We start from the raw sequence: 21,291 nt of genomic DNA, 5'->3' as shown, positions 1-21,291 counted from the left end.
TCTCATCAGTGGACTTAACGCTTCGGTCACTGAACTGTTTAACCCACTTTACCTGACTCCAACGGGATCTCCTGAAAGAGCTAGGGGATGCCCTCCAAGGTTCTACAGCTACGGGGGGTCAGATAAGGTGATCTCTCAGCTCGCTACCTTAAGTTCTGTAGTCAACTCCTTCATGAGGCTCATCTCGTATGCAGCAGATGGAGTGAGTAGGGCAGCAGGCACAGGAGTAGCTCTGAAGAGACATTCCTGGATGCGCCTTTGCGAGTTTGCTGAACCTTTCAAGTCTTCCTTCATAAACACCCCTTTTGATGGCTCGTCCTTGTTCGGGCCAAAAGTGAAAGACTGACTAGTTGCGAGCAGTAAGGTTAAAGCTGTCTTGTAGGAATATGGTTTTCTGCCCCTACCAGGCCTTAATCCAAAGGCCAGAAGTGTGGGAAAATGTGGTTCTGTAAATCCCAGAGCTTCGCTAGTTGCATGTGGTGACATTTCCACCAGGTGCAGAGGGGAAATAAGGGAAGACACCGATCTCGCGGCAGAGGGGATCTGCAAAATATCAGGGTGAAAAGTTCTCTGGCAGACCCTTCTAGCGCTCTTGAAAGGAGACCTGCCTGCCAACCTCTGGAGGCATTTGGGGGCAGGCTGTCCCTGTACCCAAAATTCTGGCTGAACATCACTCAAGACAAATGGGTACAGTCGATAATTTCCAGGGGATACAGCATACCCTTCCCCACCCCATCCCCATGAACAAAAAGATCGGTCCCAGACATTCCACCCTGTTAAAGGGATAAAGCAATCCTAGAGCTACAAAGGTTGCTAAGGAGGTCATCCAAGAAGTCCCCGCAGACGAAATCTGATCCAGAACTTGTTTATAATCCCAAAGAAAACAGGGGACTGGAGACCTATCTTGGATCTCAGCAGGCAGAACAAGTCTGTAAACAAAGCAAAGATGTTCATCGTGCATACAGCTGCAGTCATAACAGATGGGTTCTCCTGCTGTCAGGCGGGTCCTCGGTCGGCCGAATTCCAAAGTCTAGGTCCGGCGTTGGTTGTCGTCGCTTCTTCCCTGACGTCAGTGCGACAGGGGTATAAAAGAACCAGCCGACGCCATTTTCTTCAGTCTTTTTTGCCGCGCGGTGCCCGAAGCAGAAGCAGTTCGCAAGTGCCGGTCGGCCAGCTCCTGAGATTACAAAAAATTTGGAACCGAAGTCTTATTAAAAGCTAAGTATCCCGTTGGGGAAACTTTTTCTTGCCTCAGACCGATGTCAGACAAAGTCAATAATTGTATTTCTAGTGGGAAGCAAATACCGCATAAGGATTTCCATTCCCTCTGTATACCTTGTTTAGGCCCAGACCACGACGTCTCGGTCTGTCGCTTTTGTGCTACATTCAACAAACGCACTATTAAGCGTCGGGCGGAGTTCGCCCAGCATTATTTTGGGAAAGCATTTAACTATACTATGTCGTCGGATACTCCGACTCTGGTTTTGTCTAAAAAAACCGCAAAGACAAGGACCGACACTCGAGGTCCGTGGCCTCTACCGACACAACGCCAAAGCCGACTACACGTGGTCCGGTTCTCAGCGAGGCACCTACGCAGCCCCTGATTACCGACGACATCTTCGGGGGTGTCTCCTGTACCCGAGGTCACAGGCTCGTCGGCCCACACCCTGACTACAGATACCGAAGCCACGCTTGGCATTGAAACACAGAATGTGGACAGTTCCACCTCCACTCAAGGTGTCTTCAGACCTTCCTCTTCTTTCTCCATCAAGGCTTTCACCAAGTCTAAAGCTGCCATGCACCCTAAGAGGCCAGCTACACAGGGCCCATCTCCAGGCCCCATGCCTAAGAAACAGATGCTTAAAATGGCTGAGGATTTAATTACTCTAATCAGAGGTTCTCAGCCACCTCCGGACAAAAGACCCAGAGTGGAAGAAGATTCCCCCTCCTCTGATCAGGGCTCCATTATTTCAGAGCACTCTGATTATCAGGAACAGTCTTACTCTCCTTTTGAAGACTCTGATGCAGAGGAATCTATTCCTTCTGTATCCCCCCTGAGGATTACTCATTTGGTGAAACTCTGCATACCTTAAGGGAACACTTCCACTGGGAAGGCCAAGATTATTCAGATTCCAAGAAAAGACTCAGGGAATTTCTTTTGTTACCCCAGCACAGGCCTCTGGCTATACCTCCTGTCCTGGACATCCTAGATGATGTTTACTCGGAGGCCTGCCTTAACCCATACTCTCTCCCTCCAGCTCCAGTCAAGCCTGACAGGTACTAGTGTTCCTGACTCACACCAATTTCTATACAAAAGCCATGCTGCTGACCTAGAAACCATCTCACAGGGGCCAAAGGGAGTTGAGGCCTCCATTGCCAAAAACCCATTGCCTTCCGAGAGAGATTCCAGATCCTTAGAAAGGTGGGGAAAAAAGGTATATACCTCTGCTACCTTATCCATGAGGGCCTTAAACTGTCAGTTTCATATGCTAAAATACCAACAGTTTCTGTTATCTCAATTGAAAAGTAAAATGTCACAACCTGAACAACCAGACATGAAGGAGTTGCAGGATTTGATGCATAGTGCAGAACAAGTGGGTAAACATACCTTACAATGTGGTTTTGATGCTCTAGAGGCCTCATGTAGAGCTGCTGTTACAGGCTCAGTCATATGTAGGCATGCTTGGCTCAAGGAACAAGCCTTGCCTGATCATGTCAAAGCTAAATTACTAGACGCCCCTCTTCAAAAGGATGTACTATGTGGGGCAAATGCTGAGGAAGTATTACGGAAAATGGAGGAAAAGGCTAAATCAATGCAAACTGTGAGAATTTATGCAGGTTCAACCCCCACGTTTTAGTAGAAATTGGCCTTCAAAAAACTGGTCCTTTCCTGCCACAGACAGACCCCAAAGAGGCAGATACAGGCGCCCGAGGGGCAGAGGACAAACACAAGGATCGTACAGAGGCAGACAATGGCAAGCTCCTACACAGAGGTGGTGAGGACAACTCGCAATCTTTCAGAAAGCAAAACCAGTGACTTTCCCCTTTGCATGCCAACCAGGTCTCAAATGGCAGCACCCTTGGGATGAAAGCTGGCACTATTCTCAAAAAATTGGCATATTGTCACAAAGGACAAATGGATCCTGAACATTGTAAACAGAGGCTACAAATTCCATTTTCATACCCTTCCAAAAATGAAAGGCATGCCAAACCTGCCACACAATCAAAGGGCAGAGGCACAAGCAAATTTCAGATCTTATAAACATGAAAGCTATTCAAGAGGTACCTACACACGAACAAGGTCAAGGTTTTTATTCCAGGCTATTTCTGGTGCCAAGGAAGGGCAAAGATTGGAGACCTATTTTGGATCTTTCCATCCTAAACACATTCCTACTCGTACCAAAATTCAAGATGCTCACTCTACAGCAACTTCTTCCCATGCTGGGCAAGGAGTCTTGGCTGGTAACATTGGACCTCAAGGAGGCATACCTGCATGTCCCAATCAGACAAAATTGCAGAAGATACCTCAGATTTTTTGCAGATTCAATACATTATCAATTCCCTGCATTGCCCTTTGGTTTATTTACTGCGCCCAGAGTATTCACGAAATGCCTGGCATCAATAATTGCCTACTGCAGACTTCAAGGGATACAAAATATACCCTTATTTGGACGACTGCCTGATCCAAGCGGACAGCAAACACATTCTTCTGAAACATCTGGATTATGTAATAATGTTATTAAACTCTCTAGGATACACAGTCAACAGAGAGAAATCAAGACTAATACCCTCTCGGAAGATAATTTTCCTGGGTGCCAATTTGGACACAAACACCCAGATGGCCTACCTCACGCCAGAGAAGCAGGGGCAACTAATTCAATATTTCAGAACACTGGCAAATTGCACCAGGCTGACTGCAAGGAAAATCCTGCAAGCTCTGGGATTCATGGCATCTTGCATCTTACTAATCCCATGTGCAAAGCTGCATGAGAAAACTACAATGGTACCTAAAAAACATATGGTCTCAACACAGCCACAGTTTGGAAACAATGATACCAATTCCATGTCTGCAAAAGGAATTTCTGTGGTGGGCTCAAGCATGCCAAACAAACACAGGTCTTCCATTCAGCAAGCCTCAAGCAAATCAAGTCATCACAACAGATGCCTCTGACTACGCCCGGGGGGCGCACATGAAAGACCGATGCATTCAGGGCAAATGAACCGAAAAAGAAAAGCACCTTCACATCAATCAAAAAGAAATGCTAGCAGTGATAAATGCTATTACAGCCTTCAAGGACCTTCTACAACCAGGTCAGCTATTGATAAGAACAGACAACACCACAGTTATGTGGTACATAAACAAGCAGGGAGGAACACATTCTTATCCCCTATGCAGACTGGCCATGTCACTTTGGAACATGGCCATGGACTTACAAATGGAGCTACAAGCACAGTACTTGCCAGGCAAGGAAAACACGCTGGCAGACAACCTAAGCAGGAATATGACAGATCCACACGAATGGAAGTTGCATCCAAAGGTTTTTACAGAAATAATCCAAGAATGGGGAAGGCCAGACATAGATCTCTTTGCCTCCCACAAAAATCATCAATTAACAAAATTCTGCTCAAGGATCTTCCATCCAAAGGCCTGGAGAGTGGTCACTCTCTCTTTCAGTTGGACATCAATGACAGTTTATGCCTTCCCACCTCTTCCTCTGCTGCCCAAAGTCCTATTGAAGACCAGAGCAGACAGACCAAAGATGATCCTCATTGCTCTGGACTGGCCAAGGCAACTCTGGTACCCACTACTAAGGAGCCTGACGCATTCCCCACCATGGACCCTGCCTCTAATGCCTCTTCTGACTCGGCACAGCTTCAAAACTCTTCACAGTCAGCTGAAGACACTCAATCTAGCCTCATGGAAGATTCCTTAGCATCACAACAGGCCCTGCTCTCCAAGGAGGTGCAGGACGTCATTTTGGAGGCCAGAAGGCCATCAACTAGAAAAGCTTACTCTGCAAAATGGAAACGTTTTTGTGCTTGGAATGAGAAAAAGGGCCAGTGCCCTGGAAAACTGAATTTACCTCAAATACTACAATATTTGGCCGAACTGCTAAGCAGTGGACTTTCGTTCTCCTCCAAAATCCATGCCTCAGCCATTTCTGCAGAATACAACACTGATCCACCTTTATTCTCTCACCCTCTATTAAGACGGTTCCTTAGAGGGGCTAAGAATTTAAGACCTCCAAGAAAACAACTAATACCTGCTTGGGATCTTAATTTCATTCTGGAAAAACTGACTTTGCCCCCTTTTGAACCAGCTGCCTCATCAGATTTACAATATTTGTTCTGGAAAACAGCTTTCCTTCTGGCTATCACTTCAGCTCGTAGAGTTTCAGAACTACAGGCTTTTATGGCTGTCCAGCCTTTCATCATCTTCCGTCAGGACAGAGTTTCATTACGTACCAACCCGTCCTTTATGCCTAAAGTGGTATCCAGGGTAGCTTTAAATCAGGCCATACATTTACCTACTTTTTATCCTAATCCTCAAAACAAAGGGGAGAGATTACTGCATTCCTTGGACATCCACAGACAACTGCGTTATTATTTGGACAGAACAAAGCCTTTCAGAAAATCAGAACAGCTTGTTGTGGCCTATGTGGTAGGAGCTCAAGGAAAGTCAATATCCAAACAGACAATCTCAAAATGGATAGCCCACTGCATACGCTTTTGCTATTCCTTTCATGGCAAAACTGTACCTACAGGCATTAGAACTCATTCCACCAGGGCCACAGCCACCTCTGCAGCCTTCCTCAGAGGAGTGCCTACCTAGGATATTTTGGAAGCAGCCACTTGGAGTTCTGTGCATACCTTCCCTAAGCACTACAACCTACCATTATACTCCAAGTCTAGCGCAGGCTTTGCCACTGCAGTCTTGCAGGGCATTTTGGCTCCTCCTATCTCCACCTAGTGCCTACCACCCCTTTCTTAGCTTTGGGATTCTACCCATCTGTTATGACTGCAGCTGTATGCACGATGAACATAGTACAGTTTTGTACCTACCATAAATGTAGATGTTCGAGTGCTAATACAGCTGCAATCCAGGTTTCCCTCCCACCTTCCCCTCTAGGGGTATTCTTTTATGGTGTATTTGCTTGCAACTGCTGTTTTTTGATTATATTGCATTGCATTATTACATTATTTTATGTATTGCCTTCCTTCTGGGGGCACCTGACATCTGGGGCAAGAAAGACTGAAGAAAATGGCGTCGGCTGGTTCTTTTATACCCCTGTCGCACTGACGTCAGGGAAGAAGCGACGACAACCGACGCCGGACCTAGACTTTGGAATTCGGCCGACCGAGGACCCGCCTGATGGCAGGAGAACCCATCTGTTATGACTGCAGCTGTATTAGCACTCGGACATCTACATTTATGGTAGGTACAAAACTGTACTTTCCGGATGTTGACACTGCAGTCTTTACTCCTCTTTCTGGGACAAGACAGTTGGATGTTCTCAATCTTCAGGATGCCTACTGTCATGTAAAAATGGGCAGGCGATCCGGAGATATCTGCGCTTCTGGCTGGGAGCCAGCCTTTACCAATTCAGAGCTGTGCCCTTTGGTCTCACTACAGGCCCCAGTTTTTACCAAATGCATGGCAGTAGTCAGCTCACCTGAGGCGTCTAGGATTCTGGGTGTTTCCATATTTAGACTGGCTCCTGACCGCCACCACTGAGTATCTACTAACCAAGGCAAGAGACACCACCATCCATCTATGGTCGAAACTGGGCATTACAACAAATTTTGAAAAATCTGCCTTGTTGCCATCACAGCAATATTACATGCATAGGAGCAGATTTAAACACAAAAGATGTGGTAGCAAATTTGTCTCACGACAGGGTACAGGCATTGTGTCCATCTTGCTCTTGAAGAAAAAAGTACAGGCAAAGTTTGTTTTAAAGCTCTTGGGCACTATGGCAGCTGCTATAATTTCTTGCACATCTACATATGAGTGTACTACAGTGGCTACTGTTTGCTCAATGGTCCATGCAGGAGTTGCCCATCTCCCACAAGATCTTCATCACAGACTCCTGCAAGAAGGATGTACGCTGGTGACTTCAATCCACACAGGTGACTCTAGGCAGGCCGTTCACTCTCCCAACCAGTAGCTTCAGTGACCACGGACACTTGCCAAATGGGGGGGGGGGCATTATCTGGGAAGGACTGTCCAAGAAATTTGGCAGGGACACTAGTACCATTTGCACATCAGTGTCTTAGAGATGAGCGGTACTTCTGGCATTGGAGGCATTCCAGAACTCTCTTCACCAGGTACGATTGCAATAGACTGACCCTCAACAAGGCGGAACCAGATGCTATCCTATGTCAAGAGGCTCGGAGAGTGGCAGTGGGCAATATCTTAACATTTTCTGATTGCAATGCACATTCCGGGTAAATCCAACGTGATAGCAGACAAATTAGGCAGAGCAATTCTGATGCCTCACGAGTGGTTCCTGAAACAGGAAGTTGCAAACCAAACTTTTTGCAAGTGGGGCCAGCCTTGCTGCTCCCTCTTTGCCACATCCATGAACATGAAATGCACCAGCTACCTTGCCCTAATCCCCCCCTCCGGGGGAGTCACCAAGGGATGCACTTGTTCACGATTGGCCTCCGGGACTTCTTTATGCCTTTTCCCTGATGTTCTTCATGTTTCACTGTTGCAGTCATCACACTTGGGTTATCTACCTGCAGGTAGCCCTCAGTCGGCCTGAATACCAGAGTCTTGGGATTTTTGGATTTGCTACAGCAGTCTTACAAGGCCTGCTTGCCAGCCCGAAGACTTCTTGACTGCCTCAACCCTTCCTCAGCTTTGGGAATCGACCCAAGTGTGATGACTGCAGCAGTGAAACACGAACATAGTACAGTTGTGTATACTTACCGTGAATGTAGATGTTTGTTTTCACTGTTGCAGTCCTTGTTACCCTCCCTCCAGCACCCTGACTTTTCTGTAATTTCTACCTATTCTCTTTTTTGGTCATATCTTATGGCAGTGGTATTTACTTTTTACTGGAGGTGTTCCACACCATGTAATTGCTTCCTATTTTGGGGGCTCCTGACATCTGGGGCAAGAAAAAATGATGTAATTTTATCAGCTGCATGTTTATACCCCTGAAGACCTGACGTTATGGAGGAGGTGACAGCATCTGATGCAGAAATCCCAAGACTCTGGTATTCGGGCCGACGGAGGGTTACCTGCAGGCAGATAACCCAAGTGCGATGTCTGCAACAGTGAATACACTAACATCTACATTTATGGTATGTGTACAGAACTGTGTTTTCTTGAGCAGGCAAAGTAGGAGGTGAACACTACACTTTTTGACTGTCCTGATAGGATGCTTTTCAAGATGACTGCTTTGTAATGTCAAGCTGGGAACAGTCACTTGCAGAGCATGAAAAATTTCACTGTTTACTACACTTTGAAGAGCTGGGTTCGTGGTAAGTAAATGGCTTTTTTGTAAGATGTGATCTGTTTTAATTTTAACATACTGTATTTGAGTATTAGATGTAGGGGCAGTCCTCCGATGGAGCACTTCGATTAAATTTCTCTTTCGTTTTTTAGGTTGCATGCAGGGCATGGTTCCCTACCTCCCTGAGCTCATTCCTCATCTTATTCAGTGCCTTTCTGATAAAAAGGCACTAGTGCGTTCAATTGCCTGTTGGACTCTGAGTCGTTATGCTCACTGGGTTGTTAGCCAGCCTCCTGACATGTACTTGAAGCCGCTTATGACTGAACTCTTGAAACGGATTCTTGATGGTAACAAGAGGGTGCAAGAGGCAGCCTGCAGGTAATTTGCCCTTGAAGCCATAGCTCTTTTACAAAGACTAGGAAGTTTTTGGTTGATCCTTGTTTTCTCATCCAGGATGGAGGCACAATCTTTGCTACTGCTTTTAAATAACTTCATTAAACTCAAAGTTCATTGTAAGGTTCTCCATTATAGTATTTCTCATTTTTGGGAATGTGCTGCAAGTGGACAACTGCCTTTGTGACCTGACTGAGGTCTCCAGGTTATGGCTTGGACACCTCTTGTCTTGAATATCTGCTTTATTTGTAGACAAAAGGTTATGTATCTCAACAGTTTTTTTTTTTGCTACATTTAGTGATATTGGTGCCACTGTTCAGTGATCCTGTTCACCTGATGTTCAATGAGCAGTAGATTAATTGGTGGATTGCTGCTGAAGCATCTTACTTTATAAGTGGGGAATTTAACACATCTGGGTGCTCACCCATTTTTCCTGTCTTCCTGAGCTTTAACAACTGCACAGACTGGTAGCAAAAGTCAGTCTGAAGGTCAGAGGTGGTGAACTCCAGTTATTTTTGGTGTATCTGCTCATATAGAGTGATGTCCCTTTTCGGAAACTTATGTTTTAATTTTGTTTGGAAATTGCTCTAGTTTTTTTGTGAATTGTTTTGTGAACTTTTAGGGTCTCTTAAGGCTAAGACAGTTATTCTCCACAGTTACCAACAGATGGATCCTCTTGAAGGATTCACAGGCAACTTTCCAGCTCTTTAAAGTTTTTTTCTGAAACCATTTTAGAGCACCCTGTCCTGCCCCCTGGTAAGAGAGGGAGAAATTAGGTGTAGTACCAGGAAAAGAACATTTACTCCATTCCTGTCCAGACGGTACAACTGGACTGTTAATCTTCAACTTTTTTCCCCAACTAGCAATTTCTTTACAAGCTGTGCTCCTCCCCTGCCCCATAAGCCACTGCTCCTGTGCGAAGCTCCAGATCTGCTATCTGTGCTTCGCCCAAGTCAGTAGGAGTCTCCTTAATTTTTGATCAAACAAGTAGTTTTGAATTATCTACCTTGTCTCTAGTAGTGTTAGGAGTCTGTTAATTTTCCTGGATTTTTTGCTCAGTGCCTAAACTTTTCAGCCCTTATTCAGTCCATGTTCCGCATTCAAAAACCTTTTTTGGGTTGGTAGAGTCTTAGATAAGTTGGATTGGTTTGAATCACTATTTGTAAGAGTTTTAGAAAGTTTGTTGCATTCTGGTGAAATTGTTTTATTGGGTTCCAAGTGTTGTAAAGGGATTGTAAGACGCACAATATGTGCGATGTCTTGTTTTAGGGCATTTAACTGCAGCTTAAACCTTGTCTGATTTGAACAGGTGCAATAAGTTGGTGTTGAAAGGGGTTTTTAGATGCCACAGAAATATGAGAGCCCAGGAATAGAACAGACACTAAAACCTTCGCCTGGGGAAGAAAAGCAGATGATGCAAGTTCTCTTGTGATTTTCCCCAGGGAAGTGTATCCTCTTGCCTAGGGCCGCCTACACTTGTTACTCCTCCAAGGTCCCCATCCCCGACAGAATTTTTCTGGAACTACTGTTTGCTCAGAGGAGGGGGAGTGAATCTTCGTGGATTAGTCTTTCATATTTTCTTTCCTGTCTGCAATCAGCTACTTTTGTTCCTGCGGGTCTTTTTGGATTGAAATTGAGTGAGAGCGGATTATTATGTTCGTGAAGTCCTCTATTCCCCAGGTAGCTTTAGAAGAGCCCCTAAGCACCAGTAGTATTAGAACTGGTATCACAACCTGTACTGGTCCTTTTGGTACCAAAGATACCTTACCTTGACATGGTTCCCACTTCAGTCGTCCCATGCTCCTAGCAGTGACTGCAAGCTTTTGAATAATGGTCGGATATTCGGGTGGCAAGAGGAAGACTCCCAAGAGTACAGAACACTGCAACATGGAAGAGGAAATCTATGGTTGTGGTAAGATTTTACACTATTTCCCCGCTGTAGCTGACCCGATGTTGGCCAGTATACAAAACCATTTTAATGTAGGGTGTGTGGTACGTCTCATATAGGCTGTGATCTGTCATCTACGTAAGTATGCATGTGCACACCATCCTCAACTTCTCTGTCACCAGATATGAACACCAGATTCCAATGTACAGTTTTAAGTGCAGTTCTTTTGATTTCAGGTAAATGCCTTGTTGGGAAATTCTTGAAAGTTTTGTTACTGTGTTTGGTTAGGGCTCATGTCATCCAAGAGGGGCAAGTGCCAATATGGAAGACAAATTCCACACAATTCTAGTCCTCTCTAGTGATTGCTCTGCCTAGACCCAAAGTACAACCACAAAAACTGCTCTATTTGTCAGGTTTGTGCCAAAGAACTTAAGGAGTGGATTATCCTCTGTAGCTGTCTACCTAGAGAATTGGTACTTAAAGCTGCTAGCAAAAAGTGCTGTGGAGGGATCCTCTGGGCCCAGGAGTGTGTATTGTGAAGCTGAAGACAAAGGCATGAACCTTCTGCTGTGTGTCTGGAAACAGACTTATCTTGAGGGGGAGTAGATCCCGGAGACCTGTCCAGTTCACAGTTCGGATCCACAGAGGTTAAGCACATCAGAGGCAGAATAGGCATCCATGTTTGATGTCGAAGGGGAACCATGGCTCTTAATATAACTGAAAGCCCTATGGAGATTTCTCAGATCCTTAAGAGGTGGTGTCTGATCTGATAGAATGTAGGCGTATGTCATGGCCTACTACCCTACATAGGGCAGACCTTGCATGCAGAAAAAGAAACCGAAAACTAAGCATTTGTCCCCACCAAAAGAACCTGTTAGCAGCAGGCAACAATTTACTGATTCTTTCCAGTGCCCTTGTGTCCCTTAGGCCTCCTCCAGCTTTCACAGCTCCCTCTCCCCCTAGTCCTTTTAAGTGGAGACTATTGGAGAAACTCTAGCTAAAATGAGATCCCATTTTAAATGGGATAGCACCCAAGTGTCTGGGGTACAAAAAATGTGCCATGAAGCTACTATAGGTGGAATCACCTTACACATCTGCTATTCTGCCTGATTTGCCTGCCTTTTTTGATGCTTTTTCCTCAGTTTCACAGGCACCAGATTCCCAGCTAGACCACTTCTATAAGGTCTCAGAGGACTGCAAGTTCCTCTTCAATTGCCCTTCTATGGACCTTTTTGTTGTTTCTATGGCTTTCTGAAAAGCCATCAAGATACTACCATCCACTACCCTCCTCTTATCCAATAAGGATAAGCATGATCCTGGCTAGACTAGGCAAAAGTGTACACTTCTGCCACTCCTAATGTTTAAGGCCATAAATTACGAAACACACATGATCAAATTCAGTTTATAGCTTGTCCCAGCTTTCACAGGTAATTGCAGATTTACCTGACTCAGAAAATAAAACCTTGGCTACTTCCTTGTTTGTTTGTTGTCAAGTAGCACACCACTGTAGAAATGCAGCTATGATGCTGCAGAAGCTTCTGCCAGCTGCCTCAGGAACAGTATTAAGATTCTTGGCACTCAAGCCCTTACTTGAGGACATGAAAGCCAAATGTATGCTCCTTTGGACAACTCTGCTTTGTTTGGACTTGCAGCTGCTTGCATGTACAAATTACATGAAAAGGGTAAGGAATTGCAAGAATTGAAACTCATTTTTGTTTCCCCAGTACCAAAGTTCCAAAGAAGTTATCCTGCAAAACATGTTTGTGGATAGGCATTCATGTCACCAGAACAAAAGTGACGGGAGGCCATAACAGCCTAGAACCTGTCTAACACCACTAAAGTGGCCCTTTCCAGACAAAAGTTAGTCTCAGCCTGTCCACTCTTCTCTCCCACATCCCCCTTTCCCAGCATCACTGGCTGTTCCTCTCAGCCTGGGAAAGCATAATCCAGGACTCTGGGTCCTGTCCATTGTTGAGAGAGGATACTTCATGATATGGGATCATCTAGCCTCCATCAGGGGCATCCCTCAACCTCCCAGGGAAGTACTACCTTTTTTTCCTAGAGCTTCTGTTAGAATTAATGAACCGAAGGACCATCCAGTTTGTTCCCAAAGAAATGAAAGGATTTTATTCTAGGTTGTTCCTGGTGCCCAGGAAGGAAGGTTCTTGGAGACCTGTCCTCAACCTGCCCCATCTCTATGTTCGTGTTTCACTGTTGCAGTCATTACAATTGGGTTATCTTGCTGGCAGGCTACCCTCAAGTCGGCCTGAATTACAAAGTCTAGGTCCGGCGTCTGTTGCGGTCACCTCTTCCCTGACGTCAGTGCGCCAGGGGTATAAGATGCAGACGATGCCATTTTCTTCAGTCTTGCCACGCGGTGCCCGAAGCAAAAGCAGTTCGTTCGCAAGTGCTGGTAGGCAGACTCCTGAGTTTTTCAAATTCGAATTTCAGATCCGAAGTCTTAAGCCAAGTACCCCGTTGGGGAAACTTTTTTTTCTTGCTCCAGACCGATGTCAGAAAAAGTTAATTGTATTTCTTGTGGGAAGCAAATACCTCATAAGGATTTTCATTCTTACTGTATTCCTTGCCTAGGCCCTGACCATAACATTGCTAGTTGTGTGTTTTGTACTAGATTTAACCAACGCACTATTAAGCGTCCACGATTTTGCATTCCATTACTTTGGCAGAAGATTTAATTATATAATGCCGTCGGATCAGCAGACTACCGGAGATTATAAAGAACGTAAAGAAAAGGACAGGCATCCGAGATCCAAAACAGACTGGGCTTCTGCTAGGCCTTTCGCCGGTACTCAGTGAGGCGCTTTCGCAGCCCCTGACGCCCGCTACCTCAGAGCCACAGGCCGCTTCAGACTCCCACGTGGAGCCGACTAGGCCTCTGGAAACTCAAGATGTTAAGTTGTCAATCTCGCCTTCATTCTTGCTGGATGGGTTCGGAGCCGATCCTCGGCTCCGACTCGGCACCCGCTTTAGCTTAGGAACTCCTTTTACCAGCTCGAGGCAACCCTATATCCCATGATGCAAGGCGGAACTACCTCAGATCTCGTTTGCCGCTTAGCGAAAGAGGTCTCCTTTACCAGCAGAGGTAAGTGAATTTCTTGTAAAAGAAAGAGAAGCTTAGTATTTTTATTCCCCCTTTTTTAGTCATAGTGTAGTCTGTAGTGATTACAGCCCACCCTATTCCCTTGTTTTTCCCTTGTTTTTCAAACTTTTATAACTTCTTTTAAGCCTTAGTGTAAAAGTTTTAGTTAGGCCTTAAACCCCAGTTGTTAATCCCTTCCTGTGTGTTGTGTGTAGGGGATTAATTTGTGTGTTTGTTGGGGTTTGTCTGTGTTTCTTCCACCTAGGATATGTCTAGGGAAGGCAAGGTCTCAGGCTTCAAGAAGTGTGACTCGTGCCATCAGAAAATGTCTCTGACAGACGGTCACACTTCTTGTGTTTATTGCCTGGGGCCTTTGCACCTGCAGGACTTTTGTGCTTTGTGTCACTCTTTTAGCCAGAGTCCTGCAGGAAAGGAGGAACAAACTTATCCTCCGGGGCTTACTTAAGCCTGAAGGTTCTCCCTCGAAGGCAGGGTCTGGGAAACCTTCTAAGCCACCGAAGGCTCAGGCTTCAGTATCTAAGCCTCCTCCGGTGGCTCCGGCTCCGTCGGAGCCGAGATTGGCTCCGGCTGGAACCGATGTATCTGCCTCGAAAGTAGTGGGTTCGGTGCCGGCTGGCTCCGATACCTTATCTACTATAGTCTTGTCGGCTCCGGCTGGACCCGACACTTTATCCAGCATCGGAGCCGAGAACCTTCGGCTCCATCTGGAGTTCAGGGACCGGCTCCGATGGCTCCGTCCTGGAAGAGATCTCGGTCCCCTTTTACTGAGTATCCACCGGCTCCGGGTCTCCTCTTTTGTCGGAGCGGAGCCATTGGAGCCGATCTTGAGATCTTCCAGGCTGTCTGACCACGACTTGGAGGGTGGTAAGCAGGCTGTTGAAGTCTCAGGCACTGGCCCAAGTGCTCCATAGCCCGTCTCATCAGACTTGGCTATAGCCTCACCCTTGAACTTCCTCCTCCGACTCCACATCGCAGTTCGGGCGGAGCTTCGGGACAGTGACTGTTTGGTGCCGGAGCCGATGCATCCTTCGGCTTCGTCATCCTCGGCTCCGATCTCCTCCTTGAGACCTTCCTTGGAGGGATCCGGTCGTCGGGTTTCCCTTGTCGGCTCCGAGGGGGCTAGTGGCATCGGACCCTTGTCCGACCCCGCTCTCCCCCTCGGGGCCTCGGCTTTGGTAAGCTCGGCGCCGACATCGCCTCGAGCCTTCCCTCTCAGTGGAGCCGGGCATTCCTGTTTCCTCGGAGCGGGGATATTCCGGCCTCCCGGGGAGGGGAGCCTTTGAGGTGATGAGGAGTGTCCTGGCCTCTCAGCCTGGTTCAGCGGTCCATCCCTCTAGCTCCTCCCTCATCAGTGCCTGCAGACGCCTCTTGCCAGCCTCTTGCTCTCAGGCCCAGGGATCCATCGCCCCAGGTTTCCCCATTGGGAATTTCCTCCTCTTCCGAGGTTTCTCCTGATCCTGCAGGGGAACCCCTTCGGAAGAGGACGTGTAAGAGGAAACACAGACTCCCCTGAGTCTACTACATCTGATACCGACTTAGATGAGTCTGAGGGTTCACCACGATCCCCCTCAGAGGATGTCTCCTTTTCAGACATCCTTGAGCTCCTCAAACAGAGGGGGAATTGGCCCTCCATTGACCCCTCCGAGTATGAGTCGGTATACCTGGAGGCTTTTGGATCCCGACCCTCCACCTCCTGGGTGTCTCCGCCTTTCGACCCACTGATGCAGGTAGTGGCTCAGAAGGCGTGGGTGGCTCCAGATTCTGTGGAACCTGTCCCCAGGAGGCCATCCAAATTCATCACGGCCCCTTTGGACAAACAGTTCCTTTCCAAGGGTGTCTCTGTGGATGCTATGGTGGTGGCGGCGGCCACTAAGAAGGAACTGGCGGATCCTTCAGTACCTGTCCATCCTCCTAACAAGGATTCTAGGACCATGGACAGGTATGGAAAGCGGATGTTTTCTTCAGCGATCTTTGCTATCGTCGCTGAATTATCTTTGTCACTTCACCAGGCTTCAACGAGATGTTCTCAAGGAACTGGGAGAAGTAGTCCAGGATCCTTCTGCTGCTGGGGCTCAGGAAAAGATTGCCTCGCAGCTTGCAATCCTGAATTCCATATCTAACTCCTCCATGCGGCTCATATCCTATGCGGCCGATGGAGCGAGCAGGGCCGCAGGCACAGGAGTTGCTCTTAGAAGCCAAGCCTGGATGCGGCTTTGTAATTTTGGACCGTTTAAGGTGTCCTTCACTAATACCCCTTTGATGGTTCGGCTTTGTTGGACCTCAGGTGAAGGATACCTTGACCAGGTGTGAGCAGGACGGTAAAACTCTTTCTGCCGTTGGAGTCCAGTTTTCCACTCCTTCTAGACCATACCCCAAGGGTCAGAAGGGGGGAAGATGTGGTTCCGTAAAGCCCAAGGAGCTACGCCGGACACATGTGGTCAGTTTACCCCCAGAGGCAGAGGGGGTAACAATAATAGACGCCCTAGAGGCAGGGGGGGTCCTCAGAACCAGGGCAACAGGGAGTCTCTTCCTGAGAAGCCCTTTCAGCATCCCTGAGGTGTTGCCCGACTGTCCACCCTTGGAGGCAGTCGGGGGAAGGATTTCGCTGTACCCAGTAGCCTGGCAATCCCTATCTCAAGAGATGTGGTACAGTCGATCATATCCAAGGGTTACAAAATCCCCTTCGAAAGGTTTCCCGTACCTCTACAGTCCCTTCCAGACATCTCACCCGGTCAAAGGGATTTGGCAGAACAGGAGGTTTCAAAGCTCCTAGAAAAAAGAGCCGTCCAGACTGTGCCGGCAGACCAAGTAGGATCCGGCGTCTACTCTAGATTCTTTTTGGTCCCCAAAAGGACGGGAGATTGGAGACCAATATTAGACCTGAGCAATCTAAACAGATTTGTCAAGAAGGCAAGATTCCGGATGGTCACGCTTCAGTCCATTCTGCCCTTTCTGGGCAAGGACAACTGGATGTGCTCTATAGACCTTCAGGATGCGTACTATCACATAAAGATTCACAGACGCTCCAGAAGGTTTCTTCGCTTTCGGCTAGGGACCAGTCATTACCAATTCAAAGCACTGCCCTTTGGCCTCACTTCAGCCCCCAGAGTGTTTATCAAATGCATGGCAGTGGTCACAGCTCATCTGAGACGTCAAGGATTCCAGTTGTTTCCATATTTGGACGACTGGCTCCTCTTCGCCACCACCAAGTGTCAGCTTCTTCAGTCCAGAGACTACACTCTACAGCTTTGCAGGAGTTTGGGAATTTCAGTAAATTTCGAAAAATCTTCTCTGCTGCCTTGCCAATCTATCACCTTTATAGGCGCAGAATTAAACACCGTCAAAATGTTAGCCAGACTAACAGATCAAAGAATTCTGGACATCCAAAAATTTGTTCGGCTTCTATTGCAAAGCAACAAGATCAAAGCCAGATTCTTACTAAAGGTTCTAGTTCTCATGGCTGCGGCCATTGTTCTTCTACCACTGGCTCGCTTCCACATGCGTCTTCTGCAGTGGATGCTATTCACGCAGTGGTCGTACCACAGTCTCCCGATGAGGCACGAAGTCTTGGTAACACAGTCGTGCCGAGCTCATCTGAACTGGTGGATATCTTCCCCTCTTCTTCATCAGGGCCGACCCTTTATTCCCCCTCCTCCAGTTGCCACAGTCACTACGGATGCCTCTCTGATCGGGTGGGGGGGGCATTATCAGGGCAGGATGGTCCACGGGACGTGGCAACCCATAGAATACCATCTGCACATAAATGTCCTGGAGATGAGAGCAGTGCTTTTAACGTTGCAAGCCCTCAACGACTTTCTTCCCACGGGGACTATTGCAGTACAGACGGACAACATGTCCGTAGTCTGGTACATAAACAAACAGGGCGGGACCAGGTCCTATCCGTTATGTCGAGAAGCTCTCAGACTTTGGCAATGGGCGATCTCTTCTCAGCGGTTTCTGATAGCAACGCACATCCCCGGCAGGTCCAACCTATTAGCGGACAGGCTGAGCAGATCCATTCTGATGCCTCACGAGTGGTCTCTCAATCAATCTGTAGTGGATCAGATTTTTCTGAAGTGGGGCACTCCGTGTTGCGTTCTTTTTGCTACTCCTCAAAACAAGTGCCCCAATTTCTTCACTCTTTCCCCTTGCAGGCCAACCCCTGAGAGACTCTCTAACCCAGGATTGGCCCCGGGGACTTCTGTACGCTTTTCCTCCTTTTCCCTTGATTCCACAAGTCATTCAGAAAGCCACCGTTTTAAGAGCCAAGTTGATCCTCATTGCCCCATATTGGCCTCGACAAATTTGGTTTCCGTCTCTGCATCGTCACCTTCTGGTGCAGCCCTGGCATCTGGACCCAGTTCCTGATCTCTTGATCCACCAATCGGGTCAGCAGCACCGGGCCATTCATTCTCTCAACCTCACTGCTTGGTTGCTCCACTTCCTACCCTAGCCAGGCTACCGATGATTTCGGACTCAGTCAGAGACATTTTAGTGTCTTCCTTGAAGTCGTCCACTAGGACTGTTTATGCTAGCAAGTGGCGGCGTTTTCTATTTGGGCAAATTCCAGAAATATTGACCCCTTTACTGCTCCTGTACATTCGGTTTTAGATTTCCTGGCGGAGGTTTTTCATTCAGGATCCTCGTCATCTACAGTCAAAGTACAACTGGCTGCTATTTCCAAGTATCATGTTGGCCTGCATGACAATAACATTATGTCTCATAGGTTATGCAAGGCCTTTCTGAGAGGAGTTTTCCTCCTAAAACCACCTATAAAGCATCCTCCTCCGCAATGGGATCAAAACTTAATGTTGGCATCCTTGATACTACCTCCCTTCGACCCGTCTGCTTCATGTTCCTTGAAGTTATTGACCTGGAAAACTATATTTTTACTGGCTGTCACTTCTGCAAGAAGGGTTTCCGAGATTCAAGCTCTCTGCATTCGTCCCCCTTATTTGGTTTTTCATAAGGACAGGGTATCATTAAGAACTAACCCTTCCTTTCTCCCCAAAGTCGTATCTCAAACCAACATTAACCAATCTATAGACCTACCAGTCTTTTTCCCAAACTATTCTGACAGAGCTGAACAGAAACTGCATTTTTGGATGTCCATCGTCAGCTCAGGTACTATTTGCATAGAACTAAACAATTCAGAAAATCGGACCAATTATTTGTCTCCTATGCAGAAAACAGGATAGGTCTTCCAGTATCTAAAGTGACCTTATCCAGATGGTTGACTTCCACTATTTCCTATGTGTACTCTCTGAGGCAAACAGCTATCTTCTAAGCCAAAAGCACACTCGACCAGGAGTCTATCCACTTCTGCAGCTTTTCAGGATAGACTACCCATTGATACCATTTGTGCAGCAGCTACTTGGGCCGCCCATACCTTTGTCTCTCATTACAAGTTGGACTTGGCCTCCAGAGATAGGGCCAGTTTTGGTTCCACAGTTCTCAAGAGTCTGTTACATTGAGCCACCTGGGATACAGGTGCTAGGGACGCGGTCCCATCCAGCAAGAATGAAGGCGAGATTGACAACTTAACATTTAGAAGTTATGTACCTACCATAACGTTCCATGTTAGTTGTCTTCTCTCGCCTTCTTTCTTGCGTCCCTCCCTCCTTCCCCCTGGCCTGGACAGATCTTGAGTTCCTATTAGGTTGTTTCCTCCGGAGCCTTCATATGAGGACTTCTATTAGGAACTTGTGTTCCTAATTATGTTAGGATAGTCTTTAGCAGGGTAGATTAGCTACCAAACGAGATCTGAGGTAGTTCTGCCTTGCATCATGGGATATAGGGTTGCCTCGAGCTGGTAAAAGGAGTTCCTAAGCTAAAGCGGGTGCCGAGTCGGAGCCGAGGATCGGCTCCGAACCCATCCAGCAAGAAAGAAGGCGAGAGAAGACAACTAACATGGAACGTTATGGTAGGTACATAACTTCTAATTATTGGACACTCAAACTATTCCCTCAGATGGGTCCTGAGCCACTGAGCAGGCATCGGCTTCTGAGGGTGTTTTCAGGCCTACACAGTTGTATGTGAAACCTACTTCAGCTTCAGAGGCAAAGACTAAAGCAGCTCTAAAGACAAAGAAACAAGTACAGCATTCACCTGGACAGGCCTCCATGCCTAAAAAACAGATGCTTAAAATGGCCGAAGACCTAATTACTTTGATCAGGGGTTCCCATCCCCTCTCCTGATAAGAGGCCTAGGCAAGAGTTAGATTACAAATCTTCAGACCAGGTTTCCATTTCCTCTGATTCCTCATCTGAACAGGATTACTCTTCCTCCCTATGAGGATTCTGATGCTGAAGAATCTATCCCTTCAGCCTCTCCTCCTGAGGATTATTCTTTTGGGGAGACACTGCATACTATGAGGGAGCATTTCCACTGGGAGACCCAAGATTACTCAGAATCCAAGAAAAGGCTCAGACTTCCTTTTATTGCCTCAGCATCAGGCCCCTTGCTATCCCGCCTGTTTTAGACATTGTAGATGTATTTTCAGAGTCCAGTCTTTCTCCACACACTTTACCACCAGCCCCTGTTAAGCCAGACAGATACTATAGGGTTCCTGATTCACATAAATTTCTTTATAAAATCCCTGCTGCTGACCCAGAAATCGGCTCTCAGGGTCCCAAAGGGGTCAAGGCTTCTACTGCAAAAACCCCTATCCCCTCTGATAGGGATTCTAGGGCCCTAGACAGATGGGGCAAAAGGATTTATACCTCTGCTACCTTGGCTGCAAGAGGCTTAAATTGCCAATTTCATATGTTTAAATATCAGTAATATCTTTTGTCCTTGCTTAAACAGAAAATGTCAGCAAATACAGAATGTGCAGACAACAAAGAAATGCAGGATTTATTGCATGCAACTGAACTATTTGGAAAGCATACTTTGCAATGTGGTTTTGATTCTCGAGGCCTCCTGCAGGGCCGCTGTTACAGGTTCTGTCATTAGGAGGCATGCTTGGTTAAAAGAAGAAAATCTGCCTGATCATGTTAAAGCAAAACTATTAGATGCTCCTTTACAGCATGATACTTTGTTTGGTGTTAAAGCAGAAGAGGTGTGGAAGAAAATGGAGGACAAAGCTAAATCTATGCAAACTGTCAAGGATTTCTTGCAGGTACAGCCTCCCAGATTTAGCAGGAACTGGCGTACAAAGAATTGGTCCTTTCCAGTGTCAGATAGACCACAAAGAGGCAGATACAGACGTCCCAGAGGCAGATAACAGCCCCAAGGCTCATACAGGCCTAAACAATGGGGTACTTCTACCTCCAAGAGCAGAGGAAAAATCACAGCCATACAGGAAACTGTCTCAATGACTTCCCCTTACAGCACCAAGCACTTATCTTTTGGCAGCACCTTTGGGGGGAAAACTAGCACTTTTTTAACAAAATTGGCACATGATCACCCAGGGGAAATGGGTT

General features: G+C 46.8%; 1 protein-coding gene across 1 annotated transcript in view; it reads left to right on the top strand.

Annotated features, from left to right (window-relative positions):
* Positions 1 to 21,291, top strand: part of TNPO2 (transportin 2) — a gene marked incomplete in the record, with an annotated part of 2,382,582 nt that overhangs the window by 794,264 nt on the left and 1,567,027 nt on the right. Inside the window, 1 exon segment of the mRNA XM_044084755.1 lies at positions 8,618 to 8,843. Within this exon segment, the coding sequence (XP_043940690.1) occupies positions 8,618 to 8,843 (226 nt within the window).

The sequence above is a fragment of the Protopterus annectens genome, chromosome 9.part0 (assembly GCF_019279795.1).
Source record: "Protopterus annectens isolate FY-2018-M chromosome 9.part0, PAN1.0, whole genome shotgun sequence".
In the NCBI taxonomy this organism is placed as follows: Eukaryota; Metazoa; Chordata; order Ceratodontiformes; family Protopteridae; genus Protopterus; species Protopterus annectens.
This window is presented reverse-complemented; position numbering and strand designations above follow the sequence as displayed.